We start from the raw sequence: 15050 nt of genomic DNA, 5'->3' as shown, positions 1-15050 counted from the left end.
CTACACATATAGACTACTTTGCCACTGATCTTTGTGCTCGTGGATTCTAAACTGCCACAGTTTTGCTTACCATAGTTAGTGCACAATTTGTGCAGGTCTTTTTTCTTGTTGACCCTTGTGTCTCCAGTTGATCCATATTCCTTTGTTTTCCAATGCATGGAACATTCTCATAATTGAAGCTTTAACAGAATTTGAGTCGGAAAGGGCTGATATATACCCTTCCCAAAAGCGATCAATTTTCAGTGGCTTTAACTACGATATATTGAGATTATTTTGAATATGTGAATCACCAAATTAGTTAAAACCACAGCCTATTCATAGTCGTGTAACAATGTCACGTATTGTAACAATATTTTTTACATTGTTTGAAGGGTCGAAGGTAGTTGAAGCCACTGAAAATTGAACACGTCCAAGAAAACACTATTTTGTTTTATACTATTCTGCTTTTAAGTTGTAAAATCCTAACGAGAGTTATTGCAATTAAATTTATATATTCTAATCACATTATTTTTATAATATTTATGCATATGTTGAAAACATTTCTCTAGAATATTGCTTACAAAACAAGTAATTATCATATTATTTTATGTTGATAATGTCACTTTATAGACCTGCATCTATTTCACTAATTTAAAACAAAAATATACATACGAGCATGCATGGTATTTTTTTAGTGTCAGATATACATAAAAATTATTTTCATTGTGCATCAGTCTTTGTGTCCAGTCCATTTACTTTGTATGGCCCGGCATGGCAAGCGCGTTAAGGCGTGCGACTCGTAATCTGAGGGTCGCGGGTTCGCATCCCCGTCGCGCCAAACATGCTCGCCCTCCCAGCCGTGGGGGCGTTATAATGTGATGGTCAATCTTACTATTCGTTGGTAAAAGAGTAGCCCAAGAGTTGGCGGTGGGTGGTGATGACTAGCTGCCTTCCCTCTAGTCTTACCCTGCTAAATTAGGGACGACTAACACAGATAGCCCTTGAGTTGCTCTGTGCAAAATTCCAAAAACAAACAAACAAACCATTTACTTTGTAACACGAACTCGGTTTTTGACGTAATTTAGTGTTACTTAAAAATGTTCTTGGTCGAGCGTCCAGTTACATAGCGGACCCACCTAAGTTACTACTTCGAGAAATCAGTGCACCTGAAAATATCACACTTATACCTACTTAGAATCAAAATACCTGAGAATATCACACTTATACCTACTTAGAATCAAAATACCTGAGAATATCACACTTATACCTATTTAGAATCAAAATACCTGTAAATATCACGCTTCTACCTACTTAAAACTAGTGTACTTGAAAATACCACACTTCTACATACTTAAAATCAGCACACTTAAATATACCACATCCCTTACCCACTTAAACTCAGAGTACCGGAAAATACCATAATTAAAATTAGTGTAGCTGAAAATAACATACTTCTACCTACTTATGATCAGAGACTTAAAAATATCACTTTTACCTGCTTAAAATCAGAACACCTGAAAATATCATACTTCTACCTACTTATAAAGTATGACTTTATTGGCTCCATAAATATAGTCAGAGTGCCTATAAATATCACACTTACATCCACTTAAACTCCGAGTACCTAAAATACCATACTTCTACCTACTTCCTAACAATTCCTAATCAGATAATTCTCTTTCCGGTGGTCACAAAAGTTTCATAATTAATGCATTGTCTACGAAGTTTGTTAAATAAAAGTATAGAGTTTTGATCTTAGAATTAAAAGTAAAAAATATATAATTTGTTTTTAAACTAGTCGAAACATATAATCCACCAGCTTGAAATATATACTACAGAACTATAATTAAACTATATTTGTTTATGACTTATTTAAAATTAGATTTCTATTCATACAAAAACTTAAATATTTCCACAAAAATTTCTTTCTTTTTCTTTAAGGTCCACCATGAACAGGTAGTATAAGCACTCCACGCACAATCTGAAAGTCGCAGGTTTGAATTTCTATCCCACCAAACATATTCGCTCTCTCAGTTGTGGAAGCATTAAAACGGTCAATCCCATTATTAGTTGGTAAAAGAGTAGCCCAAGAGTTGGCGGTGGGTAGTGATGACTTGCTGTCTTCCCTCTAGTCTTACACTGCTAAATTATGGACGGCTAGTACAGATAGCCCTCGTGTAGCTTTACGCAACATTAAAACAAACTCTCTTTTTTCGTTGTTGTTTTTTTTTGTGTGTGTGTTTTGTACAGATGTCGTTCAGATGTATGCAACAGTGTGACCAAAACCTTTTCATCAATTATTAACAGTTTACATGACTTTAGAAGCATAGTGTATTTTATCTTGTAAACTTGCCTCAATAATATGTTTTTTTTACTTTGCTTAACAGGAAGTAAAATCGTGTTTTATTGATGGGTGTCATGAAAGAAATGTCTTAACGTCAACCTGTTATCCTTTATGAGTAACAGTTGAACTTTTGTTGACTCACAAGAATGAAAGATACTTCTTCCTCAGAATTAGTGCTTTCTCAAATAATGTCTGTGTTTATTGCGAGTATATATACCTATAAGTTCCGAACACAAATGAGCTCTGAGAATAAATGTACATAAACGTTATTCCAATGGTAATAATAAGTATTGAAAAGCAAAGGAATATCATGTGCTGAACTCTCTATGTTTCCAAACCAGATGGAAACTGCTGCTTGAAAATCTAGTTTTACCCAGTAGTGTCTAGCAAAAGTAGGCTTACCGTAGTTGTTGTGTATCATCTGGAGTTACCATAGAGAACATTGCCATTGAACTCTGAATCTGGCACTACAGTTCTTGTTCTATAAGGTCTTTCTCTTGCTTTGTGTTTACAACACAGATAGGACACGAATTATTTACTCAAACATAAAGTATACATAATATATTTCTATCTAAATAACACAATACCCGTTTCTCACGCCTTATCATTAGGAGCCATTTTTAAATGCATGCGAAAATATTTCATACAATGTATTATTTCCTTCGTAACAACAACCATGTAACCTCTGATACCAGACTTCAATAAGCTTAGCGTCAGACTATTTCTAGCCTGTTTTCGTGTTGTTATTAACAGACAGATAAAACTGTTATCTAGTGTATGAGTGTAAGATCAACTAAACACTAATCTATTGATCAAAGTTTGGTCTTGAACTTTCCTTGACAGCCCACAAGACAGTCTTCCCTCTGTTTAATTTATTTCCGTTCACTCGAGTTGTATTACTGGGAATTGTTTTAAATCTCGAATCTTGTTAAACATACAAATCTCATAACATTTCCGCTCTAAAAATTTCTTTTCTAGTTATTATTAATGTTCGTAATCATAACAGTAGCTTGTAGTCCTAAGAGTAGTCTTAAACATGTTAACCATAAAAAAAATAATCTTATTTTTATATAAGCAACTCATCAAATGTGTTTCCAATTTAAGATTTTTACTGGTGGAATAAGTTGTGCAACGTTTTAAAATCGTTAAACAGTTAAACCCATCGATATAATATTTATTTAAGTTTTAATGATGTTGAACTCTTACTTAAATTATGTAAACGATTTATTTCACGAAGTTTCTGATCATCATGATTGAATTTTTACCCAGGTTTATGGTTTACTTTGGTTTGAATTTCGCGCAAAACTACACATATCTACACTATCCGTCCCTAATTTAGCAGTGAAAGATTAGAAGAAAGGCAGCTAGTCATCATTACCCACTGCCACCTCTTGGCCTACTCTTTTAACAACGAATAGTGAGTTTGACCGTAACGTAATAACGTCCCCACGACTGAAAATGAAATGGCGAGCATATTTGGTGTGACAGAGATTCCAGCCCAGGACCATCGGATTACGAGTCAAGCGCCGTAACCATCTGGCCATGCCGGGTCAGAACTAGTTTTCTTGTATCTGTACGTAAGAACACAACAAGCTCAAAGTAATAATAACTACACAAGCATTTGGTTTGGTTTGAATTTCGCGAAAAGCTACACGAGGGCTATCTGCGCTAGCCGTCCATAATTTAGCAGTGTAAGACTAGAAAGAAAGCAGACAGTCATCACCACCCACCGCCAACTCTTGGGCTGCCCTTTTACCAACGAATAGTGGGATTGACCGTCACATTATAACGCCCCCATGACTGAGAGGGCGAGCATATTTGGTGCGATGGGAATTCGAACCCGCGACCCTCAGATTACGAGTCAATCGCCTTAACCCACCTGGCCATGCCGGGCCCGAAATAAAAAGAGCCGCCTCACATAAAAATACAGATGAAAGCGGTTATAAAACCTACTAAAACGTGTGAAAGTTGTGTTACAAGATTTATATATAAATATTATATCGATGGGCCTCACTGTTTAACGATTGTTTTCTATGATAATACAGTATCAAATATATTAAAGCCGCTTTATAATTCACGTTCGACAAATACATGCGTATCTGAGGAATATTTTATGTTTGCTCTATATTATAGTAAGTCGGAAAATATATTTATCATGATTATATAAATTGTTAATTTATAATTACCTAAATCATCTCAACTTGGTCCATAAATTTCGAGTTTATATCAAGAATGACCGTCACTTGCCTGCATTCGTTCATTTGTATACGTCGAACATTTTCAGGGTTACGTGTATCAATAGTGACTCACGTATGTCGATGCCAGAAGATTAACTTGTTCCTTTATTTGCATCGACCTACGTGAGGTGAATGACCTAGTGTCCCTGGAAATTATATTCTCTCGCGTGCACGCTATTCACGTGATACAAAATTTTTATTTCACTACTTGCTGTTGCTATCAGTTCTGTTAGGAGACGTTACCATAGAAATTGTGCTTTTTTTTTTTTGCCTTTCTAAAGAGGCAACAGTACAAGCTGTGCACGCAGTTCAAATGGTTCTATTGGTTGAACGACATCAAAATGTAGATGAGAAATCCAAAGCAAGATCTACCTTTCTGTTGAAGTGTATTTTTCATTTATTATTTTTTCAAGTATGATCTTTTTATTGTTGTTGCCTAAACTTAATGTTTATGCAATAAGAAAATAAGTTACTGATATAATACTTAGATAAAACGTTAGTGTTTGACATTCCAATGAATAGATGGTTAGATTGTATTATAAAGAAGGTCAAAACGCTGTTTTGTACTTTATTTTAATGAAAGTTTTAATACCCATACCAACCATCTTTATAATACATTTTTACTTCAAATAGATTTCTCGTCATCATGAGATAGGTAACTTGTTTGTTCTTTAAGTTAAGCACAAAGCTACACAATGGACTATCTGTGTTCTGCTCACTACGGGTATCAAAATCCGGTTTGTAGAGTTGTAAGTCCACAGACATTCTATTGTGCCACTAGGTGGCGCATAGTTAGATAATTAGTTAAATATTGCAAAAAGTAGACAGATAAAAGAGTTAGTACTGGGCATTGTAAAGAATGGATAGTGAGATAAAAAGTTAATGCTGGACATTAGAAAGAGTGAATAGTTAGATAAAGAGTAAACTCTGGACTTTACAAGTAATGGATATTTAAATAAAGAGTTTGTGCTAGACAGAACGATGTTCTATCTTATTATTTTAACATTCAGCCTTTCCCAAACTAATTAAGCCTGACTTATCAAACTTACAACAATCAATTATTTCTAAGTCATAACCGATTTTCCAAAATTTTTGAAGTAAAAAAAACTACAATTAAATTCCAAAAGTCTCAAAAGTAACTTGTTTATATACATACAATGTCATGAAGCCGTATGCCTTCTGCGAAATATTTTAATGAGCATCTAAATGACTGTCTATCGAGGGAGATTAAGTCTTTAGTGTGAACGGTTAGCAATGAAAGCTGCTAGTATTTCTGGCTGGACATGATCAGGAGATCGAATAGTCTTTATTTCATCTCATATAGGTTGATGGCAAAAGATCTTATCTTAATTGGGTCCAGCATAGCCAGGTGGTTAAGGCACTCGACTTGTAATCTGAGGGTCGAGAGTTCGAATTTCTGTCACACCAAACATGCTCGCCCTTTCAGCCATGGGAGCGTTATAATATCACGGTCAATCCCGCTATTCGTTGGTAAAAAAGTACCCCAAGAGTTGGCAGTGGATGGTGATTACTAACTGCCTTCCCTGCAGTCTTACACTGATAAATTAGGAACGGCTAGCGCAGGTAGCCCTCGTGAAACTTTGCGCGAAATTTTAAAAAAAAACCTGGTCATAAAAATGAATGTCTAGTTAGCTTTATAATAATGGCCTTGAAACCTCGCCCTACGTTGTGAATCTGCTCATTTTATTGGCCCTAGTTTAACACATAACGCTGAAATGCCATTTCAGCAGGCTTCTGCGAAAGGCTAAGTTAACATTAAACCACATATCTTGTCAAATTATTTTTACATCCTTCATTGTACGTGAACGTTGGTTTTCAAAACTTCATTTAAATAATTAGAACAATGCACAAAAGATTATTGCAGTCATATGGGGAACTAGGCAGATGTATAATTGACTGAAAGATCGATGTGATTTTAGTTCCTTTGTTCGTAATTCCTATCAAATCTTTTAATTATTTAGATGTATAGCTATTATCGCATTAAAAGTTTGTTTTGTTTTAGATTGTTTTGGAATTTCGCACTAAGCTACTCGAGGGCTAGCCGTGCTAGCCGTCCCAAATTTAGCAGTGTAAGACTAGAGGGAAGGCAGCTAGTCATCACCACCCACCGCCAACTCTTGGGCTACTCTTTTACCAACGAATAGTGGGATTGACCGTCACATTATACGCCCCCACGGCTGGGAGGGCGAGCATGTTTAGCGCGACGCGGGCGCGAACCCGCGACCCTCGGATTACGAGTCGCACGCCTTACGCGCTTGGCCATGCCAGGCCCCGCATTAAAAGTACTATAAGATGTGCGTAATTTCATCACAATGATATGTTGCTTTTTTAGTTGAATGGTTCTACTGCGTAATATTGCAGATTAAGGCGTTAGGTGTGGTTTCATGGACCATAGATGTATTCAATCAAATCCTCCAGCCATAAATTTACCATGGTATCATCATGTCGTAAAGTCTAGAATTTCTCGATTTTTTTTTTTTTTTGAAATAATAGAGCAAAATTTAATTGATTTCTTTTTTTTTTCTTTACTTGTTTACAATAAAAGACAAAACTACACAATGAGTTATCTGTGCTCTGCCCTATATGGGTACTAAAACCCGGTTCTTAATCATGTGAGTCCGCAGATATACTGCTATGTCACTGGGAGGCAAAATAATCTCAACATGTTACAAAATCTGTATAATGACTTCGTTAAATAATTAGCTCTATCCATGTCGCACCAAACATGCTCGCCCTTTCAGAAGTGGGGGCGTTATAATGTGACAGTCAATCCCACTATTCGTTGGTAAAAGAGTAGCCCATGAGTTGGCGGTGGGTGGTGATAAGTAGCTGCCTTCCCTCTAGTCTTACACTGCTAAATTAGGGACGGCTAGCGCAGATAGCCCTCGTGTAGCTTTGCGCGAAATTAAAAATCAAAACAAACAATAATAATTTGAGTAATTTAGTTAGAAATTTGAAATAACTTACTACAACATTCTAACTGTATATACAGGTAGCGGGAAGTACATATAGTACAGCAAAGGAAACTAATGTTTAAAAAGATAGAAGAGAAGTGGTTTAAAGTTCTTTCACTTGCCTACATGTATATATTTATTACTTCACAAGAGTCTTGAAAATTCAACTTCAGTTTAAGTAGATATCCATTGTTTCACAAGTGACTTAAAAAACAAACAAACAATTAGCTCCAGCCAAATCCTAATAATTGAATGTTAATATTAATGGTAAGGACATAAAGAGACAAGTTACATCTTAAATGAATTACGTCAGCATGTAATGGACGAGTAGATAAATTATCCTGAATTAATTACAGAGCCCCCCACTAGTACAGCGGTAAATCTACGGATTTACAACGCTAAAATCAGGGGTTCGATTCCCCTCGATGAGCTCAGCAGATAGTTTGATGTAGCTTTGCTGTAAGAAAACACACACACACATTAATGAGAGAATATTGAATTATCTTTTGAAAAACGAGCCGGGCCAAATTGGTAGTACAGAAACCGTTTTAGAAAAACCGAGTATACGCATAGAAAATGTTAACCGATAGTAAGTTATGTTCCTCTAAGCTGATAGAAAAAGTAACTGCCAGTTTAGCGAAAGCAACAGCAAAAGAAAGAAGGAAAAACATCTAGAGATATTTAAAATCCTATTGTATGTACTGAAATCGGTGCTAACAATCATCATTCGTAATACGAGCTTTGACGAAAAGTTTTATACATATCAGAGGAGTTTTGATGAGAACACTTTTGAGCAGTTCATGGAGATCTGAATTCATTGACGAGAACACCTTTAAATAAGTCAGAGGAGATTTGAACAGTTCATGGAGGAATGTATTGATGAGAACACCTTTAAACAAGTCACCGAGACTTTGCTGAGGACACAGTTAGGCAAGTCAGAGGTGTTGTGATGAGAAAATTTCTAAATAAGTCAAAAGTATTTAGGTGGAACACTTTTAGTCAAGAGAGAGGGGTTTCGAATAGGACACTTTACGTGGAGATTTCAAATATAAAAACAATATCTTTGGCGTTTGTAATCGTGAATTAGGCCTATTTAACTTTTCGAAGTAATGAACTGGAGACACCCAACAATTAAGGCTACTTTACAACAGTCTTACACTTTCTATCAACTTCCGTTTCTGGACGTAATGGAAACAGAACAACGGCAACATCGTTTAATTCAAGCCTCAAAACCCACTTAACGTGAAATTTGAGAATTTAACCGTATAGACCAGTGGTTCTTAACCTTTTTCAGTGTTTGCACCCCTTTCAAATCAGTAATCATTTCTCGCACCCCCTGGAAACTTAAATATAAAAAAAGCTAAAAATATAAAGCATACTCTTATGTAAAAATATAGATTTGCTTTAATTATTCATGGGCATCCTCGCACCCCTTGGGAATCATCTTCGCACCCCTGGTTAAGAACCCCTGGTATAGACTATTTGTATTCTATAGTTGAGTACAAAGGACTATCTATTTAACATCTATGAAACAAACTACAATTTCATGATTATCATCTCGTCTTCATCAAAAAGAGTATTTGAACGACACAAGCAGAAGCAATATAAAACCACCTTACATCATATTCAGAAGTCAGGAGAGGCAACAGTGGAAAGAACGTGGCTTTCTGTGAATTGGCTTTGCTGTCAATAATGGTTGAAAAGAACCAAAGAGGCCTTTCAATCAGAATTGTAATGCAGCCAGAAAATTCGATTCTCCGCAGGTTTTCGTGGATAACAATAAAATAACTGTATCATATTTGAAATATCAGTTTTAGAAAGTACAGCTTTAGTGATTGTTTACTCCCTGACTTTGTAACAAGAAGTACCTTACTGAAACATCCAAGCCTGTTGATCTAAGTGAACAACACCTCACTATTATTCTTAAGATTAACTGGCCTGACGGTTCGAGCGCTCGACTCGCAATCTGAGGGTCGCGGGTACGAATCCCTCAAAACATGCTCGCTCTTTCGGCCGTATGGGCGTTATAATTGACGGCCAATCCCATTATTTGCTGGTAATATAGTGTTAATAATGAACAGTATTCCGTCCATACGAATAAAATTTCGATACCGGCCGTGGTCAAACAGACCATAGATAACCCTTTTTGTAACTTCCCAGGAATATGTGTAAGCTTTAACAATGTTCTGTCAAAACAATGTAAAGTGTTTTGATAACACAATAGTATAATTTAAAGTGCTTATTCTGAAACTTCTAGAAGGTCATCAGCCGTTGTTTTTGTTGCCATAGAAACAGTGAATATTAACAACTAGTATCACGTGATGAGCATACTTTCTTTAATAGTCATTTATTCCCTACAAATCTGTGTATTAAAACGTGAAATTAGCATTAGAAAATGCACGAGCTGGCATTAAGAAAAGGAAAAAACATACTTCTAGAAACAAATGAGTGGAAAAATCAATGATTGTTTGTTTTGAATTTCGCGCAAAGCTACTCGAGAGCTATCTGCGCTAGCCGTCTCTAATTTAGTAATGTAAGACTAGAAGGAAGGCAGCTAGTCACCACCACCCACTGCCAACTCTTGAGCTACTGTTTTACCAACGAATAGTGGGATTGAGAGTCACATTATAACACCCCCATGGCTGAAAGGGCGAGCATGTTTCGTGTGACGGGGATTCGAACTCGCGACCCTCGGATTACGAGTCGAGTGCCTTAACCACCTAGCCATGCCGGGCGAAAATCAATAATATCGAAGCTGTTGGACTTTCATCATATGATATATACGTTCGTGAGATTTATTCAGTGTGTTAAAACATGAGCTTTGTCTTCTCTATAAAATGTTTTTGCTAAAAAATGTAATACGTAAAACAAAAAGACAGGTATCATTATCAAACAATATAAATACTTAAATTCATTAAAAAGCCCCTTGTAATAATCTAAGATTTGTATCAAAGAGAAAATCGAACTGAAGACACGGGAGTAGTGATGGACCAAGATAAATTAATGCATAATATTAGTTTAAAATTATATGCGCGAACCTTATAATCTGACTGCGTAACATTTATTCTATCTTTATGTACTTTTGGTGCAATAACTTGTATTTTTTGCTGTATACCTGGTGTCGTCACTACAAAAGAAGCCCACCCACGAGCATCAAACGAACGTAATTAGGTCCTCTACATTTATTTTCCTGCAACTATAATTACGATCTTGGCTGATTGATGACATTAGCTTTAGTTCAAAGAAACTAAATTGTATGCCTCTCCCCTAATCGGAAGTTCTTAAGTTTGTCAAGTCTTCCGGGCTGCGAAGGTGAATTTACTCCACTGCATATGCGAAATTACGAATCAGACTCAACATAATTTTAAATGTCCTTTCACGTGCAGGAAGGTTATGTTCGGGTGGCCATAAAAAATCACAATTTTTGTTTTACACAAAGACAATGTCAAGCAATATAGCAAAAAAAAACATTTTTAACTTAGTTATGTATTGCAATAACAACACGATGCAGGATAGGTAACATTTCACTTTTCAGACACATATGAGGTCAGTCATCACATGAACGAGTAAAATAATTTAACTTCTATGGAATTAAAAAATATAAACTTAAATTTTCAAATAGTGTCTTCTTTCCTGTCTTTTTTTCCCCCTACATTCGATGTATGACAACTGAAAAACTAATTGCTTGTCTAATCTGTTACGTCTGATTATCCAGTGTCATTAAACAATAGCATATTAAAGTGAAAGTTAACTCACATACTATAATGATTTGCTTTGATATTAATTTGTTCAACTTCGTGTCGTTTATTCCATTAGAAAAATCTAAGCCCACCTAAAACTTTTCACAAATCACTTTCCATGCAAATATTACAACACAATATCGAACTTATCAAGAGTGTAGATGTATTGAAACTTCAAATAATTTACTCGTAATAAATATTAACACCAACAATTTTTATTGTTGTTTTGTCTCTCAAAGCTATATGCTATGAATAAGCTATCATTTGTATGGATTCAAAAGCCAAAACACTGCTCCTGTAGCTAGTACAAATAGAAGAACAAAGTAACTAGAATTCTCATTGTTTATTCACCTACAGAACGTAAGAGGAGATATATAGAACCATTACTAGTGATGTGTTCACAATTAAACAAACCTACACGTATTACGATTAATATATCAATGCAAAGGTTGAACAAAAATGCAACAGATTCTCGATAAATATAAGCAGGGGATCCCCGTTAGATTAGAATCCAATAGGAAGAAAGTTTTCATGACTTGAAAAACTCCACATCTTAAAGACTAGCAAGTATCAATCGGATATGACAGTATAGTCAGATTATGGAAGGAAACCTTTTCAACTGAGGGCATTTCAGGTCTCAAATAGCAGCAAGTCTTCGACAAATATGACAGTCTAGTCAGAAAATGGGCCCGGCATGGCCAAGCATGTTAAGGCGTGCGACTCGCAATCTGAGGGTCGCGGGTTCGCATCCCCGTCGCGCCAAACATGCTCGCCCTTTCAGCCGTGGGGGCGTTATAATGTTACAGTCAATCCCACTATTCGTTGGTAAAAGAGTAGCCCAAGAGTTGGCGGTGGGTGGTGATGACTAGCTGCCTTCCCTCTAGTCTTACACTGCTAAATTAGGAACGGCTAGCACAGATAGCCCTTGAGTAGCTTTGTGCGAAATTCAAAAACAAAACAAACAAAACAACTAGTCAGAAAATACAAAGGAAGTTTTCATAACTTAGGACATTTCAAATATCAAAGCGTAGCAAGTCTCTGCCGACTGACAGTCTCAGAACACGACAAAACAGCTTTAACAACTTGGACATTTCAACACTCAAAGTGAAGGAGGTCTCTCTTAAGTAGGGCAATCTCAAAAGACAATGCATTTGATATAGAAAATCTGTCAATTGGTAAAGCCTCAGAATATAACATACAAAAATGTACTGTTTCCTTTGGCCATTCTGAACACCTTACCGTGTAAAGACTCAACCATATTATACAGGTTAAAATTAACTATTAATATACTTTTGTTTTGCGTAGCTTTTAAGATTTGTGCTTGTACTCCCGATTAAAATCTTTCTAAACATTTTATCCAAAATGTCTTGGGCCCGGCATGGCAAAGCGTGTTAAAGCGTTCGACTCGTAATTCGAGGATCGCGGGTTCGAATCCCGGTCGCACCAAACATGCTCACCCTTCCAACCGTAGGGGCGTTATAATGTCACGGTCAATCCCACTATTCGTTAGTAAAACAGAAGCCCAAGAGTTGGCGGTGGGTAGTGATGAGTAGCTGCCTTTCCTCTAGTCTTACACTGCAAAATTTAGGGCGGCTAGCTCAGATAGCCCTCGTGTAGCTTTGCGCGAAATTCAAAAAACCAAAATGTCTTATCTAAACAATAATGCACGTGTTTTTCAACAACAACCCAAGCAACATAAAATTATAATAAAATATTCTCTCAACTTCAATATATATGTATATTCATGGGGAAAATCACAGCAGTTGGTCAAGTTCCTTTGGACATACCTCACGTAACAAAAGACTTACCTCAGCGCTCGAAGGTCGCGAATTAACATCAGAACGTACTATGTTGTCACTGTTAAACAGATCGCTCATTTCTTTTGATATTATGTTGTTTTTTCAACGTTCAACGTACTTAACAGTTAATCCCACCAAACGTTCGTTACCTTGATCACATACTGTGCAAACCTTCCGTAAATACCTATCTGCTTAGACCAAGCATACGTAATGTTTAGATTGTTATCAGTGGTCTCAAGGTTCTAGTAGCGCACCCTGCTGTCACTATGTTTAACTAAAACTGTTAGAGAGCATATTGCGTCACCATTCAAAGTTCAACTACCTTCTCATAATCGAATATCACAGCATTAACAAACCTAGAGGTATAAATAAAAAATACCCCTTAAATAATTCATTGCTTTTGTACTATTTCAAAGAAATAAAACAGTCATAAAGTAAATTTGAGTTTATTTATGTATATATTCATACAATAAAAACTACAGTTTAACACGTTTGTTTGTTTGTTTTTGAAATTCGCGCAAAGCTACACGAGAGCTGTATGTGCTAGCCGTCCCTAATTTAGCAGTGTAAGACTAGAAGAAAGGCAGCTAGTCATCACCACCCACCGCCAACTCTTAGACTACTCTTTTACCAACGAATAGTGGGATTGACCCTCACATATAATGCCCCCACAGCTGAAAGGGCGAGCATGTTTGGTGTGACAGGGATTCGAACTCGCAACACACTGTTACCTTATCAAATAAAGCATCGATAAATCATAATACGAAAAATCTGTACATGTCCTCAATATGTGTAAGGGTTCGAGACTTATATTTGTATAGAAACAGTTGGCAATTTAATGCGGTGTGATGAAAAGTGGAAACACTTTAATAATTGGCAAGTTTTTTTTATCCACCGAAATTTTACTATTTCTTAACAGTCGAGAAACAAAATAATAGCTGTTTATGTATGTTAACTGTGCACGTTACCTGTAAAGCACCACCGCATAACTGTCAATAAAATAATAACTTTTATTTTAATAGAGTTTGTTTAATGTGTGGTGGACATCTATTAAATCATCGTTTCTTTAATGACAGATTACGTAATATCATGTGCATAATAAAAGAATGCATCGTACCATCTAACAAAATACACACTGTAATTTAACGAAATACCTAATACCATCTGACGAAATACATTCTATAATTTAACGAAATACCATCTTATAAAATACAGTCATGTGAAAAAGTTAGGACACCCTATGAAAGCCTGTGTATATTTGTAACATTTTTGGATATATAGATATTGAATCTCAATTTTTAACAATACTGAGAGATTATAGGAATATAACTAGACAATTAAAACTCAAGAAAAGACTTTTCAAGATATTCTGTAAAATGTAATTCTACAAAAATGCATATTCTAGCTGAGGAAAAAGTTAGCACACCCTACACCCTAATAGCTGGGGTTATTTGGCTGAAATAACTGCAGCAAGAAGCTTCTTGTAGCCATCTACTCACTCCTCAATGCAGAATTCTTTCAACTGTGAGATGTCTGAGGGGTTTCTTGCATGTAGAGCCCGTTTCAAGTCACCCCACAGCACCTCAATGGGATTAAGATCTGGGCTTTGACTCAGCCATTCCAGGACTCTCCATTTCTTAGTTTTCAACCATTCCTTGGTGGATTTGCTGGTATGTTTTGGGTCATTGTCGTGTTGCAGGGTCCAGTTCCGCTTCAGCTTTAATTTTCTTACAGATGGTCTCACATGTTCCTCAAGCACCCTCTGATACACAGTAGAATTCATGGTGGATTCTATGATTCTGAGCTGTCCAGGTCCTGCTGCAGCAAAGCAGCCCCAAACCATGACACTTCCACCTCCATGCTTCATAGTTGGTATTAGGTTATTTCCCTGGAATGCTGTATTTGGTTTACGCCAAACACGTCCTCTGTTCTGGTGTCCAAATAATTGAATTTTGGACTCATCTGTCCAAAGAACA

The 15050-nt window shown here is 36.3% G+C and overlaps 1 protein-coding gene across 1 annotated transcript in view; it reads right to left on the bottom strand.

The window, feature by feature from the left end:
- Positions 1 to 13218, bottom strand: part of LOC143239478 (uncharacterized) — a 43333-nt gene extending 30115 nt beyond the window's left edge. The window contains exon 1 of the mRNA XM_076480565.1: positions 13084 to 13218. Coding sequence (XP_076336680.1) covers positions 13084 to 13152 — 69 coding nt within the window. The 5' untranslated portion in view covers positions 13153 to 13218. The remainder of the gene's footprint in view (positions 1 to 13083) is intronic.
- Positions 13219 to 15050: the final 1832 nt, after the last annotated feature.

This window comes from Tachypleus tridentatus, chromosome 13, assembly GCF_004210375.1.
Source record: "Tachypleus tridentatus isolate NWPU-2018 chromosome 13, ASM421037v1, whole genome shotgun sequence".
NCBI classification, from domain to species: Eukaryota; Metazoa; Arthropoda; class Merostomata; order Xiphosura; family Limulidae; genus Tachypleus; species Tachypleus tridentatus.
Note: the sequence above shows the minus strand (reverse complement) of the source record. Positions and strands in the feature narration are given on the sequence as shown.